General features: G+C 44.4%; 1 protein-coding gene across 1 annotated transcript; it reads left to right on the forward strand.

The window, feature by feature from the left end:
• The first annotated feature begins 786 nt into the window (after nt 1–786).
• F2RL1 (F2R like trypsin receptor 1) lies at nt 787–14,716 on the forward strand. The gene is made up of 2 exons (XM_029941416.1): nt 787–997; nt 12,403–14,716. Exons 1-2 carry the CDS (start codon nt 916–918, stop codon nt 13,512–13,514), a joined length of 1,194 nt encoding a protein of 397 aa, XP_029797276.1. The 5' UTR covers nt 787–915; the 3' UTR covers nt 13,515–14,716.
• Nucleotides 14,717–16,095: the final 1,379 nt, after the last annotated feature.

Here is a 16,095-nt window from a genome sequence, read left to right on the forward strand (position 1 = left end):
TGCCGGGGTTAAACTAGATAATGTTCCAAATCGTTAGCTCTAGGCACTTAAAGTAGCTGTTCCAACTATCACCTCCTGCTCCACCTCACAGACGAGGAAATGGGCCTAAAAGGAGGTGAAGAGGTTTGTTGGGGGTCACAGCTAGTTAGCAGCATAGCGGAAACCTAGTTCCAGATCCCTGACCCCTGCCAGCGCCCCTTCCTGCTCCCCACCGCTTTTGTTGGTGACTGAGGCCAGCCATCTTGTCTCCGCAGATTAAAAACTCACCCCTTATCCCCCAGTGCCCGTTACATTGAGAAGCTTCTACCAATTACCGACGACGAAGTCAGTGAGCTCTGGCCTTTGCTAAATTTTCCATTTAGCAAAGAGGAGGGAAGGAGATGGACGACCCCGACTCCCCAGGAGTAATTAAAAGGCGAAAGATTTAAACGATCTGAAGAGAAACCAGAGTATGCCCCCCAGGAGTAATTAAAGGGTAGTGGTAGCTCTAGGCGTGGCCAGGTCTAAAAGAACTCGAGGTCCAAGCGTTCCGGCCTTTGCATACCAATAGAGCTACTTCACCGTCCCAGCCCCGCCCGCGGGCGGTTCCCGCACCCTCGCCGCCAGCAGCTCTCGCACCTGCAGCGCGTAGGTGGGCGCCAGGCTCCAGGCGAGACTGCCGGGCAGAACCCGCGCGTCTGATGCACGAAGGGGCGGGGCCGAGCTGCGCGTTCCGGCCCGGGGCGTGGCCTCGTGCAGGTGCGCAGTGAGGCTCGGGTTTCACTGAAACTTCTCCGTCGCCGGGGAGGCGCGGGCAGAGGCTTGGATTCGAGCAGGTGAGACGGTGGCTTTCTCTCCGAGCGGCGAGTGGGACTCCGAGTTTTGAATCCTTGGCGGCGTATACCTTGCCCGCCTGACGTCGGGGCTGCAGGAAGGATGCGAAGCCTGAGCGCGGTGTGGCTGCTGGGGGGCGCCATCCTGCTGGCCGCCTCTGCTTCCTGCAATCGCACCATCCAAGGTAAGAAGCTTGGTCGAGGAGGGCTCCTGCAGCTAAGGAGCCGAGGTCCCAGGCACAGGCACAGGTGGTGGAAACAGGTCAGGTGCATGAAATGTGTTGCCGCCGCCGCCACCACCTCTTGCCTCCTCCTCTCGGAGGCTTCGATGGGGATCCCTGCGCCAGGAGAACACTGTGCTGGGACAACGGGGGGAGGCTGAAGTCCGCGGAGGGAAGAGGATCGAATGGAGTGCGTGTCTCTAAAGGGTACCTAGAGGGCTCAGCCTCCTCTCCCCAGGGTTGGCTTCTTTGTAAACTCTGTCATTAATGAGCTTTTCGCACACACTGACGGGCTGGTCTCCAAGGACCCCTTAGAGTTAGTTGGTTCAGAGCGGTGTGGAATGGGTGAGAGTCCGAGGTCTGGGAAACTTCTACCTCGCTCTTTGTGACCTCCTCAACTTTTGGAGCCCCCTCTCTAGGGTCGGCTCACGTAATCCGAAGCCGTCCTGGGGCCCGAAGCTCCTCTGGCACGGTAGATGGCCCGGGTATGTAAGGTCCGGACCCCGCTGGGTTTTCGGGATACTGAGCGCTCAGCTCAGCCTGGAGTTTTAGGCCACTCAGTTGGGCGTCACGCGGATTTTACAAATGGAACTTCTTGGAACCTGCCTTTTATTCGACCAAGTGCGGCCCTGGGTTTCCGGGCCTTTGTATGCCACACGGAACCTGTTTTGGCAGCCATTGAGGTCTGTATGACCCAGGCTGCCAGCTCCGGGAATGGAACAGCACGGGAGCCGTCCCGGCGGAGCGCAGGTGCCAGCTTGTGCAGGGCTGCCGGGCTCCCCAGGTGTGCCGCCCCGGGTGTGCCCCCAGCTTGTGCTACTAGGGGCGGGATCTCCCCGGCTGAGCAGGCCTCTTAGGCCGTGGGGGATAGTTGGCGAAGACCACGCTACTGTGATGCTAACGGGTGCGCGGCTGTTTGGGGCTGCCAGAGTAGTCTCGAAAGGGAGGTTTCAGTTTCCCTGTGAATTGTGTAAAAGAGTAAGTCACTGTCAATTTGAATTAGAGTGAAGAATATGCTGCTTTTTTCCTCTGGAGTTACAGGAAAGGGTGTTCTAGTATATACTTGAAACTTGCACCACTGTATACCTTTTTTGGTCAACATTATAATGAAGGCATTTATTACTAGGAGGTATTGAAACTGTAATGAGAACTTTTCGACTTGCCTTTGTCTTTTAAACTTGGAAACTTAATGTGTTCCCTTCGGCAGCATATATACTAAAGTTGGAAACTTAAAATTCGGGAGTAAAGCTAAGTATTTGCAAACATTTCAAACAATATGTAGGTACAGATGACTGAACGCTTTTCTAATTTAGAGAGTTCCTATAGGAAGGGAGCCTTGAGGAATTGGCTTCTGGTTTACAAACTGGGGGCTGGGCTGGGAGGTGGGCATTCAATATGGTAAGCTTGTTTAACAACAGCAAAAATATCAAGTTACTTGTTAACCAGAAGTATTTAATATTGCACCTTGAGGGTTTGTTGTCGGTTTTTTGTTTCGCTTTGTTTTGTTTTGTTTTCTCTCCCCACCCCCCACCATGCTTTTGTTCCTTTACATGGTAACTTTCCTGAAAGGTTAGTTAGATAACAGACTTAGGCAGATGGAGCTTTCCTCCCAACTTGGAAGTAAATTGAATTTGATTAAAAAAATAGAGCATCCCCAAGGTTCTTCTGCCCTTTGCATACCTCTGTGCTCATCCACTTTTACCCTAACCCTTAGGCATGCTTCTCACTTTGCTACAGGACAGATAGTAGGTTTCATTTTCCTCCCAGTCTTTTTTTTTTAATTTTTAAAAAATGTTTTATTTATTTATTTATTTATTTATTTATTTATTTTTGAGAGAGAGAGAGAGAGAGAGCGAGCATGAGCAGGTGAGGGTCAGAAAGAGAGGGAGATACAGAATCCAAAGCAAGCTCCAGGCTCTGAGCTAGCTGTCAGCACAGAGCCAGATGCGGGCTCGAACCCACAAACCGTGAGATCATGACCTGAGCCGAAGCCCGCCGCTTAACCGACTGAGCCCCCCACAAGACTGACTCATGGAAGGCAACTCTTCCTAGGATACACTCTTCTCATTTTACAGATGGGGGCCTCTGAATGGGGGAGGGGGGGAGCAAGGAGAATGCTCCCATCAGGCCACATTTACATTCCAGTCACAACATTAATTGATAATTATTTGTGTAAATATGTTCAATCTGTCCTCCTCCTGGACCCTCAACTCTGGAGGCCATGGACTCTAGTATCCTCTCCATCACCATGGTCCAGCACAGTCTCATTATCCAAAGGACCTCAGTAAATATTGAGTGAGGAATGAAGTGAGGAGACTCGGCCATAGTGATCCAGCAGGGTGATGGCCGTTTGGCATTTTAGTCAGCTTGTTCTAGGCACTTACTTTCCGCCACATCATAAGCCTGGGAGGTCCCCTATGAAGCAGTCATTCTATTTTTCTTTTGGAGACTGAAACTTCTGTTTGTAATTGACTGTGAATTATACAAGTAGTCTGTGATCACTGTAGAGCAATAATTAACAAAACTTTCTTAGAAAAAGACAAGTTTAATCAAGCCCTTTTCACTACCCAAGTAAACCACTCCTGATGTTTTTAAATTTTTTTTATAATTTTTTAAAAAGTCTTATATATTTTTGAGAGAGACAGAAAGAGTTAAAGGGAGAGGGGAGAGAGAGGGAGACACAGTATCCGAAGCAGGCTCCAGGCTCCGAGATGTCGACATACAGCCCAACGCGGAGCTCAAACTCCTGAACTTCGAGATCATGACCTGAGCTGAAGTCTGACGATTAACCGACTGAGCCACATAGGCGCCCCCACTCCTGACATTTTTGTTTCCTTTCCCATTCTTTCATACCTCCTTGCATAAAATATATACTCACAAACAAAATCTTTTTGTACAGCATGGGATTATATAAACATCAATATCATGTCAGTAAATAAAAACACTTTAAAATTCTACAACATGTTATAGGAAGATTTATCATAATTTAAAGATTAATGTTAATGGACACATGGGGTATTACCAATGTTTTGTAATAAGAGAGAATACTAAATGAATGTGAAGATGGGACTCTAAATTTGTGTTTGGTTTCTTGCTTGCTTTGTATACAGTTACTAATTAACCTGGATAGATGATGTTTTAGTGGTCTGTGTTTGACTTTCTTATGGTGTTATTAGCTGGCCAAGTGTTGAGAAGAAAACAGTTCATCCTGAAAGAACACATGAAAATTTACTACTGTGTACCTAGGGAGTGGTCTCGGTGACTGAAGCTTTTAGTTTTCAGTCTGTGTTCCCAGATGTTGAAAGCAAATAGATATGTGGTGAGGGGATAGTAAGGAGAAGGCTACAAGAGGACAGTTAACACAAATAAAGTACTTGCTCTGTATTTGGTTTGGTGGGGAGGGTGGGCCACTGAAGGATGCTTAAAATAACAAAGAACAAGTAGTAGTTGTTTTGTTTTTCTTTTTATTTTTTTATGTTTTTTAAAATTTATTTTTGAGAGACGAGAGAGACATTGTGAGCAGAGGAGGGTCAGAGAGAGAGGGAGATATAGAATCTGAAGCAGGCTTTGGGCTCTGAGCTAGCTGTCAGCACAGAACCCAATGTGGAGCTCGAACCCCTGAACTATGAGATCATGACCTGAGCTGAAGCTGGACGCCCCTGACTGAGCTACCAGGCGCCCCAACAAGTAGTAGTTTTAAAGTTAAAAGTTCTCTATGCATTTTCCCCCACAATTATATAAATCGGAAGTGTTTGAAAACAGCAGAAATTCCCCATTCTCTCTCCTCTCCAAGGTCGGCAGACTTCTATACACAATACAGTAAAACCTTGGTTGGGAGCATAATTTGTTCCAGAAACATGTTTGTAATCCAATGTAATCCAAAGTACTTGTATATCAAAGCAAAGATTTCCCCATATGAAATGGAAACTCAGTTTATTCATTCCACAACCCGAATATATTCTTATAAAAATGATGACAATACTGTCATATAATACAAAATAATAAAGAAAACACAAAATATAAAGAAAAATAAACAAATTAACCTGCGCTTATATTTGAAAACCTTCGTGGCTGGCGTGAGGGAGACGAGAGGGAAGGGTTATTGTGTAGGACGACTTTCACTATCACTAATGGAATTACTTCTGTCTATTGGCACAATTAATATGAATGCTTTTTGTAACGCTTAGTTTATAATGTATTTTGAGAGTGAGAGAGCGTGTGCATGCAGAAGTGGGACAGAGAGAGAATCCCAAGCAGCTCCGTGCTACGAATGCAGAGCCCAAGTCCTGCTCATTTTCTGGAACCATGAGATCGTGACCTGAACTGAAATCAAGATGGGACACTTAACCAACTGAGCCACCTGGACGCCCCATGAATGATATTTTTGATTGAGACCATTCGAAGTTATATTTTGGAATGTTTTCAGGAAATTTTTCTCAAGCTCTCTCTCCCTCCCCCCCCCTTTTTTAATAGTATTTCTTACTGTTTTTCCCCTCTTTACTTTAGTGTTCTTATTTTTTTTCATTTTTAAAAAATGTTTCATTTATTTTTGAGAGAGACAGACAACATGATCAGGGGAGGGTCAGAGAGAGAGGGAGACACAGAATTGGAAGCAGGCTCCAGACTGCGAGCTAGCTGTCGGCACAGAGCCCGACGCTGAGCCTGAGCCCAGGAACCATAAGATCATAAGGCCGAAGTCCGACGCTTAACCGTCTGAGCCACCCAGGCACCCCATTTATTTTAGTGATCTAATTGAGAACAGATTTTGATCTCTGCATGAACCTTCCTGACCTGGTATGTGCTTGGTTCTATGGAGAATTTTAAACATGTGAAAGTAAAGTTTACAATGAATCCCACACTCTACTTCATTGGGCTCTAGCCTGCTTCCTGCCGTATTTTTTTTAACACCTTTGTTAAAGATATAATTTGCTTACCATACAATTCACCTACAGCTCTCTAACTTGAAGAATATTCACAGTTGCGTATCCATCACCACAGTCAACTTTAGAACATTTTTATTACCCCCAAAAGCATATCCCCACCCCACCACAGCCCGTCCCTGAGCCACTGCTCCCTAATTGCCCCATTCCCCAGCTGCTGACACCCAGTATTCTACTCTCTGTCCGTGGATTTACCTATATGGGACGTTTGATGGAGATGAGACCATACACTACCTGTTCCGTTGTGACTGACTTCTGGTATTTAGTCATTGCAGGGTTCATCCATGCTGTAACGTGGGTCAGTACTTCTATTGCGAACTAATGTTCCATTGTGTGCATAGACCACATTTTGTCTATTCTTCAGTTGATGAACTTTTGGGATGTTTCCACTTTTTGATGTTTACGCATAGTGCTATGAGCATCCATGTACACATTTTTGTGTGCACATGTGTTTTTATTTGTCTTACGTATATACTTAGGAGTAGGAATTGCTGGCTTGTAAGGCCGCTCTCTGTTCAGCCATTTGGGGAACTGCCAGATTATTTTCCACAGTGACTGCACTGTTTTACATTCCCACCAGCAGTATCTGAAGCTTCCGGTCCTTATGTTACTTTGAAATGAGTCCAAATATAATTTCATCTTAAAATATTTCAGTATGTATTCATAAAAGACAGAGATTTCATTTTCAAACATAACCACATAGCCACTTAAAATACATCCTTAACATAATAAAATATTCAGTCAGTATTCAAATTTCTGTCTCATAAGTGTCATAAGTACTTTTTTTTTAATTAAATATTTTTTTCGGCAGGGAGCCTAGGTGGCTCCATCAAGTTAAGCAACTGACTCTTGGTTCCAGCTCAAGTCATGATCTCTCAGTTTGTGGGTTTGAGCCCTGCATTGGCTTCATGCTGACAGCACAGGCTGGCTTGGGATTCTGTCTCCCTCTCTCTCTACCCCTCCCTCTCTCTCTTCCTCTCTCTCCCAAAAATAAGTAAGTAAACTTAAAAATATTTCGTAAGTTCTACACCCAACATGGGGCTTGAACTCACAACCCTGAGATCAAGATTCACATGCTCTACTGACTGAGCCAGCCAAACTTCTCAATAAGTACTATTTTACTCATTTGCATCAGGAACCAAATAAGGCCCATTACACATTACGTAGGTCTTTTAAATTTTTTAATCCATGACTCCCTTCTCCACACCTCTTTCTTATTTTATTTTTGCTTTGTACTTTATATCTTGAGGAGATTAAGTCCTGTATCCTGTAACAGTTTTCACAGTCTGGATTTTGCTGGCTCCATTCTTGTGTTATTATTTAATGTATCCTGTTGTCTTCTTTATTTCCATTAATTTGTCAATAGATCCAGGTGCTTGATCAGATTCAGATTTGTTGTGTTTTTGCAAGATTAGTTTCATGGATACTTTTTTCTTTCTTTTTTTTTTTAAATTTTTTTTAATGTTTTATTTATTTTTGATACAGAGAGAGACAGAGCATGAGACGGGGAGGGGCAGAGAGAGAAGGAGACACAGAACCAGAAGCAGGCTCCAGGCTCTGAGCTAGCTGTCAGCACAGAGCCTGACGCGGGGCTCGAACCCACGAACGTGAGATCTGACCTGAGCCGAAGTCGGAGGCTTAACCAACTGAGCCATCCAGGCGCCCCATTCTTTCTTTTTTTTTTAATTTTTTTATTTATTAAAAAGTGAGACAGAGCATGAGTGGGGGGAGAGGCAGAGAGAGAAGGAGACACAGAATCTGAAGCAGGCTCCAGGCTCTGAGCTGTCAGCACAGAGCCCGACCCAGCGCTCGAACCCCTGAACTAACTGTGAGATCATGACCCAAGCTGGACCACCCAGGCGTCCTCTTTTATTTTATTTTTTTTAATGTTTATTTAGTTTTAAGAGGGAGGGAGCAGGCAGGGGAGGGGCAGAGAGAGGAGAACAGAGGATCTGAAGTGGACTCTGCTGACAGCAGCAAGCCTCATGTGGGACTCTGGCTCATAGAGCACGAGATCTTGACCTGAGCTGAAGTCAGATGCTCAACCCACTGAACCCACGGGTGCTTCTTTTCTTTGGCACACAATGTCTGGTTATCATTTTTGTGATGTTATTAACTGTGGAAATCGATGTCTAGATTTTTCTCTCTTTTGTAAAGCAAGCTATATAATTTTTTTTTTTGGTACTAAAAAAAGCTGAGTTTTCCATGTGATAATTCTAAAATCTTGGTGGCTCTGTCCTACAGAAATGCAGGCTAGCCATTGAATTTGTCTTGGTGGGCTGTGTCCAGGGTGGAGGACCTAGGTCTTTGAATGGCAGACTTGTTCAGAACACAGTCCACCAGTCACTTACCAGCCCTGCCCCACTCCCTCTCTGGAGAGTTCAGGAACATTTCACAGACCAACAGAGAATTTGCAGGATTCTCTTATACCTCTGGAAGGCTTCACACATGTTGGTATTAATACAAATAAGTATATAAATTATTAGAAAAGGAGCTAATTTGGGGCACCTGCGTAGCTCAGTCGTTTAAGCGTCAGACTTTGGCTCAGGTCATGATCTCGCAGTTTGTGAATTCAAGCTCCACATTGGGCTCTCTGCTGTCTGAGGAGCCCCTTTCGGATCCTCTCTCTGTCTGTCTGTCTGTCTCTCTCTGCCCCTCTCCCATGCTGTCTCACATGCACTCTCCCTCTCTCAAAAATGGGTAAACATTAAAAAAATAATAAAAAATAAAATGGTAAAATTTTACATTCAAAAATTTCTGTTTGAGAAAGAATGTGTGGAGTGGGCATAGTTAGTTCGGTCTCCAAGGATTACAACTCATGAGCTCAGGTCAGGGCCTCAGGCACAATGTAGTATAGAGTTTAGAAGCATGGACTCTAGAAATGGACTGCCTGGTGTTGAAACCTGACTCCTGCCTAGCAACTATTTAACCTTGGGAAAGTTACCTAATTTCTTTGTGCTCCGGTTTACATGTCTGTAAAAGGAGGATCTGTTAATAGTACTTCCATCACAAGGTGGTTGTGAAAGTCCATGTAAAGTGTTGGAAGCAATGTTGGACCCATGATAAGAGCCCCGGTGAGAGCACTTACTGGTCTGAGGGCAGTTACCGTATTTTGTAGAGCTGTGCTCCTGTGGTCCCCGGCTGGTGCTCCTGTCTCTGTGTGGCTCGGCTACTAACAGGATCAGGCCAGGGCACTAACGAAATGGGCAGAAGAGCCCTTGGTTCCCCCTTGCTTCCTTCAGTCAGGTGCCTAGCTGAGCCTCTCGTCCATCTCAGGTGTGCAGAGCACCTGCTCTATGTCCAGGGCTATGCCAGGGGCTGTGGGAACAAAAATGATGACACGGTCCTAGAATTAAAGAAACCTATGATCTCATACAGAGACCTTTGCCCTTGGGAGGGGTGGGGAGCATGTCACAGACATCTCATCTGTTTGTTAATAAAAAAACTGGTTTCTTGAGGTGCTTCAACTTGGTTACTCTGCTAACCGGTTTTGAAAAACAAGTAAGTGGGTTTTGAAGTCAGCATAGAGGGTGGTGAGTAGCTCTGTTTAAGGATAAACTAGATAGAATCCAGTAGAAAGTATTAGAGTATAGCCTATGTGATGAAGGTAATTGTTTTGTGAAACTTTTTTTGTCCATGTGGATCATACGCCTTGGAACTGGGCTACTATGTAGAATGTTTCTTATGTTTTAGTTCAAGTATTTGAAGAACACTGTGCTATATAGCAATATTCTATTATGTTAATTTAAAGGTAATTTATATAAAATTATAAAAGAAATAAGAACAAGAGATCGGTCTATCCTAAGTGTTTAGTTTCCTGCGGCTGCTAGAACAATCGCCACAAGCTGGTGACTTTGTTTATTGATTTATTTTGAGAAAGAGCATGAGCAGGGGAGAGGCAGAGAGAGAGGAGAGGGGGAAGCTTCCTTGGCTGGTTCTAGCAGTGCTCCAACCTCTGCCTCCATTTTCATATTGTTTCCTCCTTTTCGTCCCCTCTTCTGTTTCTCTCAAATCTCCCTTTGCCTTTATTTTTATTAATTTTTTTTTAATTAAGTGTTTTGAGAAAGAGACAGAAGGAGCAGGGAAGGGGCAGAGATAGGGAGAGAGAATCTCAAACAGGCTCCACACTGTCAGCACAGAGCCCGATGAGGGGCTTGAACCCATGAACTGCAAGATCATGACCTGAGCAGAAGCCAAGAGTCAGGTGCTTAACCAGCTAAGCTACCAAGGTGCAACCCAACCCCCCCTCCCCCCACCATTGCCTTTTTTTTAACTAAGACACTTGTCATTGGATTTAGGGCTCACCTAGTTAATCCAGAATGATCCTCTCATCTTGATACTTAATTACATCTACAAAGATCCTTTTTCTTTTTTCTTTTTTTAAGTTTGTTACTTATTTTGACAGAGAGAGATTGAATAAACTGGGGACAGGCAGAGAGAGAAGGAAAATCCCAAGCAAGCTCTCTGTCAGCACAGAGCTCAATGTAGGGCTCGAACTCACAACTGTGAGACCATGATCTGAGTTGAAACCAAGAATCCAACGCTCAACCTACTGAGCCATCCAGACTCCCCAAGATCATTTTCCTTTAAAAAAAATTTTTTTTAATACTTATTTTTGAGACATAGAGCATAAGCAGGGGAGGGGCAGAGAAAGAGGAAGACACAATGCAAAGCAGGTGCTAGGCTCTGAGCCATCAGCACAGAGCCCAACATAAAGGCTCACATGCATGAACCATGAGATCATGACCTCAGCTGAAGTCATTCACCTAACCGACTGAGCCACCCAGGTGCCCCAGATCATTTTTCTAAAGAAGACAATGATCATAGATTCTAGGGATTAGGAGATAGATATCTCATTTGGGGGGCTACCTTTCAATACACTAAACAAAAAGTGAAGTATTGATCTCCATACCCCTTGTTCTTCCACCCAAGCTAACTTAACAGAGAAACCTCCAGAGAAGTAAACAGTCTTGCTGAACCTGGTGAAAGTTAGGGGAGGAAAAGGTAATGACTAAGCATAAAAATTATCAAATAAACTTGTGAGTAGTTTAACTTCCCCTCTGGCATACAGTGATGGAATTTGCTATATATTCTCTACGTGATGACCTGTTCCTCAGAATTCGAGTCATCCAGTTGGCCCTCATTTACTTCTTCAGCTCCATGAGCACTTGGTTAGGCAGGATGTAGACTGGATATGCCATTTGTTTGTGGTTTCTAAAGTTTAATGCCAATATGGGACTGATAGCATAAGTTGTTAAGGCTTGTCTTGGTACTTGCTTGAAAGTCACAGCACCCATTTGTCTGACTACACACAGTGCACTGACCTGTTCAGTGACCTTGAGGCCAGAAGACTTGCCTGCCAGCTGGCCTCCATTGGAAGTTCTCCAGAAGACCCACACAGCAGTGGGGGAGTCCCTGCCCGAGAGCTTGGTGGAGAGGGAATGTACCTTGTGGTCCTGGGAATCTCCCTATGTTGGACTTTGGCAAGGGCCAGGCTGGACTTTGTCTCACAGCCAGAGTTAGATAGATGGCCATTACAGCACCAGGTAAGAGGCATCTGAGTGGCTCATTCAGGGAAGCATCTGACTGTTGATCTTAGCTCAGGTCCTGATCTCCATGATTTGTGAGATAAGACCCGGGTTGGGCTTAACATCTTGGAGCCTGCTTAGGATTCTCTCTCTCCCCTCTGCCCTCCCCCACTCCTGCTCTCTCTCTGTCTCTCAAAATAAATAAACATTACACACACACACCAATTAGGAACTAATGACTGTGGCTAGTTGTAAAACTAAATTGAAATACTGTCAGTTTTTTTGAGATTGAATAGAAATCTATGTTCTATTCTACATAAACTCCACAACCCTCCAAAGAAAAATACCCATTGTAAAAAACAAAGAAACCATCAAAACCCAATAATCCCATCACCCAAAGAAAACCCTTGTAAGCATTTTGTATATTCCTTCTTCTTTATCTAAAGTATTTTTATTTAGGGGCACTTGGTTGACACTGTTGGCAGAATATGCCGTTCTTCATCTTGGGGTTGTGAGTCCGAGACCCACGTTGGGTATAGAGCTTACTTAAAAACAAACAAAAGACAACTTTAAAGTACTTTCATTTAGGAGCATCTGGGTGACTTAGTCGGTTGAGCATCCAACTTTGGCTCAGGTCATGATCTCACAGTTCATGGGTTCAAGCCCCGCATCAGGCCCTGTGCTGACAGCTCAGAGCCTGGAGCCCACTTCCAGTTCTGTGTGCCCCTTTCTCTCTGCTCTTCCCCTCTCAAGATCTGTCTCTTTCTGTGTCTCAAAAATAAATAAATATTAAAAAAATAAAATAAGAGAAAGTGCTTTTATTTAAATAAACCAGTATCACTGCTGAAAGATTGATCTCTGTAATGACCCCTGTCTTGTCTGCCTTGCCTTTCTTATACAGGATCCAATAGAACCTCCAAAGGAAGAAGTCTCATTGGCAGGATTGATAGCTCATCTCAAATCACTGGGAAAGGAGTTACAGTGGAACCAGGCTTTTCTGTGGATGAGTTTTCTACCTCTGTCCTCACTGGAAAACTGACCACTGTCTTTCTTCCAATTGTCTACACAATTGTATTTGTGATTGGTTTGCCCAGTAATGGCTTGGCGCTGTGGGTCTTTCTTTTCCGAACGAAGAAGAAGCACCCTGCTGTGGTGTACATGGCCAATCTAGCCTTGGCAGACCTCCTGTCTGTGATCTGGTTCCCTTTGAAGATTGCCTATCACATACATGGCAACAACTGGATTTATGGGGAAGCTCTCTGCAAGGTGCTCGTTGGCTTTTTCTATGGCAACATGTACTGTTCCATTCTCTTCATGACCTGCCTTAGTGTGCAGAGGTATTGGGTCATCGTGAATCCCATGGTGCACTCCAGGAAGAAAGCAAATATTGCCTTTGGGGTCTCCCTGGGGATATGGCTGCTGATTTTGCTGGTTACCATACCCTTGTATGTCGTGAAGCAGACTGTCTACATTCCAGCCCTTAACATCACAACCTGCCATGATGTTTTGCCTGAGGAGGTATTGGTAGGGGACATGTTCAATTATTTCCTCTCTCTGGCCATCGGAGTCTTTCTATTCCCAGCCTTCCTCACAGCCTCTGCCTATGTGCTAATGATCAAAACACTTCGATCTTCTGCTGTGGATGAAAACTCAGGAAAGAAGAGGCGGAGAGCCATCAAACTCATTGTCACTGTTCTGGCCATGTACCTGGTCTGCTTCACTCCCAGTAACCTTCTGCTTGTGGTGCATTATTTCCTGATTAAAACCTGGAGCAAGAGCTATGTCTACCACCTGTACCTTGTCGCCCTCTGCCTCTCCACCCTCAACAGCTGCATTGACCCCTTTGTCTATTACTTTGTTTCCCAAGACTTCAGGGATCATGCGAAGAACGCGCTCCTTTGTCGAAGTGTCCGTACCGTAAAGCAGATGCAAGTATCCCTCACGTCCAAGAAATTCTCCAGGAAATCCAGCTCTTACTCTTCGAGTTCAACCAGTGTTAAAGCCTCCTACTGACTTGCAGCCTCTCCAGTGGTTGTTTTACAGGAGGATTTGGAACCTGCTTGGCATTGTGGATATGAGTTTCTGTTGTTTCCTAACTAAGCAGGTCTCTCCACATACTACCATGTATCTGCAGCATCTGTCAGGAATACTGGGAGCTTCCCTGTTTGCTTGAGGAAAACCTCCCAAACTAATACAGATGTCAGTTTTAGAATTCTTTTCTGATGCTTCCAGAAATGCAACCAACAGAAGCAAACTTTTCAGAAGACGGTGAAGCAACAGAAACCTGGTAGCGTTGGCGTGAAGATACAGCTCTTAGCTAAGACGACATTTCTCTACATCTGGGCTCAGTGACAGCCCCGTTAAGGCTTCAGTGCCCTCAGAGATGATGAGACCGACCGACCGACTGACTGACTCTGCAGACGTGGAGGCTAAAGAAGTGAAGAAGCTGCCTGAAGTCAGAGGCGCTTCTGTTCCAACCAGCAGCAGCCAGTTAGTGTTGGACAGTAGAACAAGAATGTTCCATGGAGTCCTACCACCCCTCCTCCTCATAGATCTTGTTTACAAACGCAGGTTTGTCAGACTCAGGAATGAGAGCTCAGGGTCTGGGTCGGGAACCTGCATTTTACCAAGCCTCTGCTGCATGTGCTCACGCGCACCAGGGTTTGAGAACCTTTGGTCCGGATGCTGCTTCTACTTGACAAGGTGCCAAGGAGAAAGAAGCACATGGCGCTTTGGGTCTTTTACAAACAGCCTGTGATGAAATCTGTTTGTTGTCTCATTAGGGCTTTTGGTTATTTATCAGTCCTTTGAGGTTTTGTATCTATCCTTATCACTACAAGGAAAATGCCGTGGAGGTTTTAAAGGTGGAAATACAACTTGTGTGTAACTTTATACTGACGCAGAATCTTTGGGTAGTCTGAGTTACAGATGATTTCAGAGTAAGAATGGCATTTGTCACTTAGTATTTTTCATAATTATAGTTGGACTATTTATTGTCAGTTTTCTTCACTTCCTACTAAATATGACATTATAATGCCTTCACTGGATTTGAACCACATCTGTTTGGAAAAGAATGCTAAAGAGATGTGATTTACAATATATTTAGGGAGTATTTACCCCAAACTGAATTTATAACTGTTGTGCTTGTGATTTTTTTGAAATAGTTTTATTGTAGTGATTTATAAATAACACATGACCCTGTTTTTTACAACTGATTTTTGAGTTGTGTGTTTTGTGGGTTAGTTTTCAGGGAGGGCATGGGAGAAGGGAAACCCCAGCATTGCTCCTATAAAAAAATGATGTGATGCTCACACTGCATATCTTAGACAAACAGGGACATACTGTATATATTGCTTGGTGACAGTTGTTTTCATTTAATGTTTTAGAATTTTTTCCGTGTCTGTGTCTATGAGCTGACCTCCATTTTTTTTTAATGTTTTTTATTTATTTTTGAGGGGCAGAAAGAGACAGTGAGAGGTGGGAGGGTCAGAGAGAGAAGGAGACACAGAATCTGAAGGAGGCTCCAGGCTCGGAGCTAGCTGTCAGCACAGAGCCTGACGCAGGGCTCGAACCCACGAACTGTGAGATCATGATCTGAGCTGAAGCCGGACGCTTCACCAACTGAGCCACCCTGGCGCCCCTAACCTCCATTTTTAAAAGATACAGACTTTGGGACGCCAGGGTGGCTCAGTCAGTTAAGCATCTGACTTCAGTTCGGGTCATGATCTCGTGGTTCCTGGGTTCCAGCCCCATGTCAAGCTCTGCTGACACCTCAGAAGCCTGCTTCAGATTCTGTGTCTCCCTCTCTCTCTCCACCCCTTCCCCACTCATTTCTCTCTCTCTCTCTCTCTCTCTCTCTCTCTCTCTCTCTCTCAAAAATTAAACAGTAAAAAAAATTTTTAAAGTATACAGACTTTAATTTTGGGTTATACTGTGATGTCATTTCCCTACTGATATCTCCTGAAGTCACCTCTTTGTTGTTATTAAAACAGTGCTGCATTGGACATCAGTGTAGACATCTCTGTGAGTATTTCTGTAGGACATGTTTCTGAGAGTAAAACAACCAGGTCAGAAGTCAGATGACCATTTTAAGTTTTGGTAACTTGCCAAATTGCCTTCATTAATTTGTATTTTTACCAAAATAGTACCTTTGCACCTGTTTCCCGAAATGCTGTCCAACTTAGCCACCGGTGTTTTGAAATGTTGCTAACCTGACTAGAAACAGAATCTTATTGTTGTTTTACTTTGTACTGAAGCAGCACAGCTCAGTGGCTAACAGGGTAACTCCTGAGCTGACCGGCAGCACTGAATTTTGATCCTATCATATCTTGTTGGGTTTTTTTACTTTACATTTTTTAAAATATATTTTTTAAACATTTATATGTTTTTGAGAGAGAGAGAGAGAGAGAGAGAGCGTGAGCACCCGAGTGGGGCAGGGGCAGAGAGAGGAGACAGAGGATCTGAAGTGGGCTGCATTCTGACAGCAATGACCCCATACAGGGCTCGAACTCACAAACCACAAGATCATGATCTGAGCGAAGTCAGATGCTTAACCAACCTAACCACCCAGGCGCCCCCGTCATATCTTGTTTTG

Source organism: Suricata suricatta, chromosome 6, assembly GCF_006229205.1.
Source record: "Suricata suricatta isolate VVHF042 chromosome 6, meerkat_22Aug2017_6uvM2_HiC, whole genome shotgun sequence".
In the NCBI taxonomy this organism is placed as follows: domain Eukaryota; kingdom Metazoa; phylum Chordata; class Mammalia; order Carnivora; family Herpestidae; genus Suricata; species Suricata suricatta.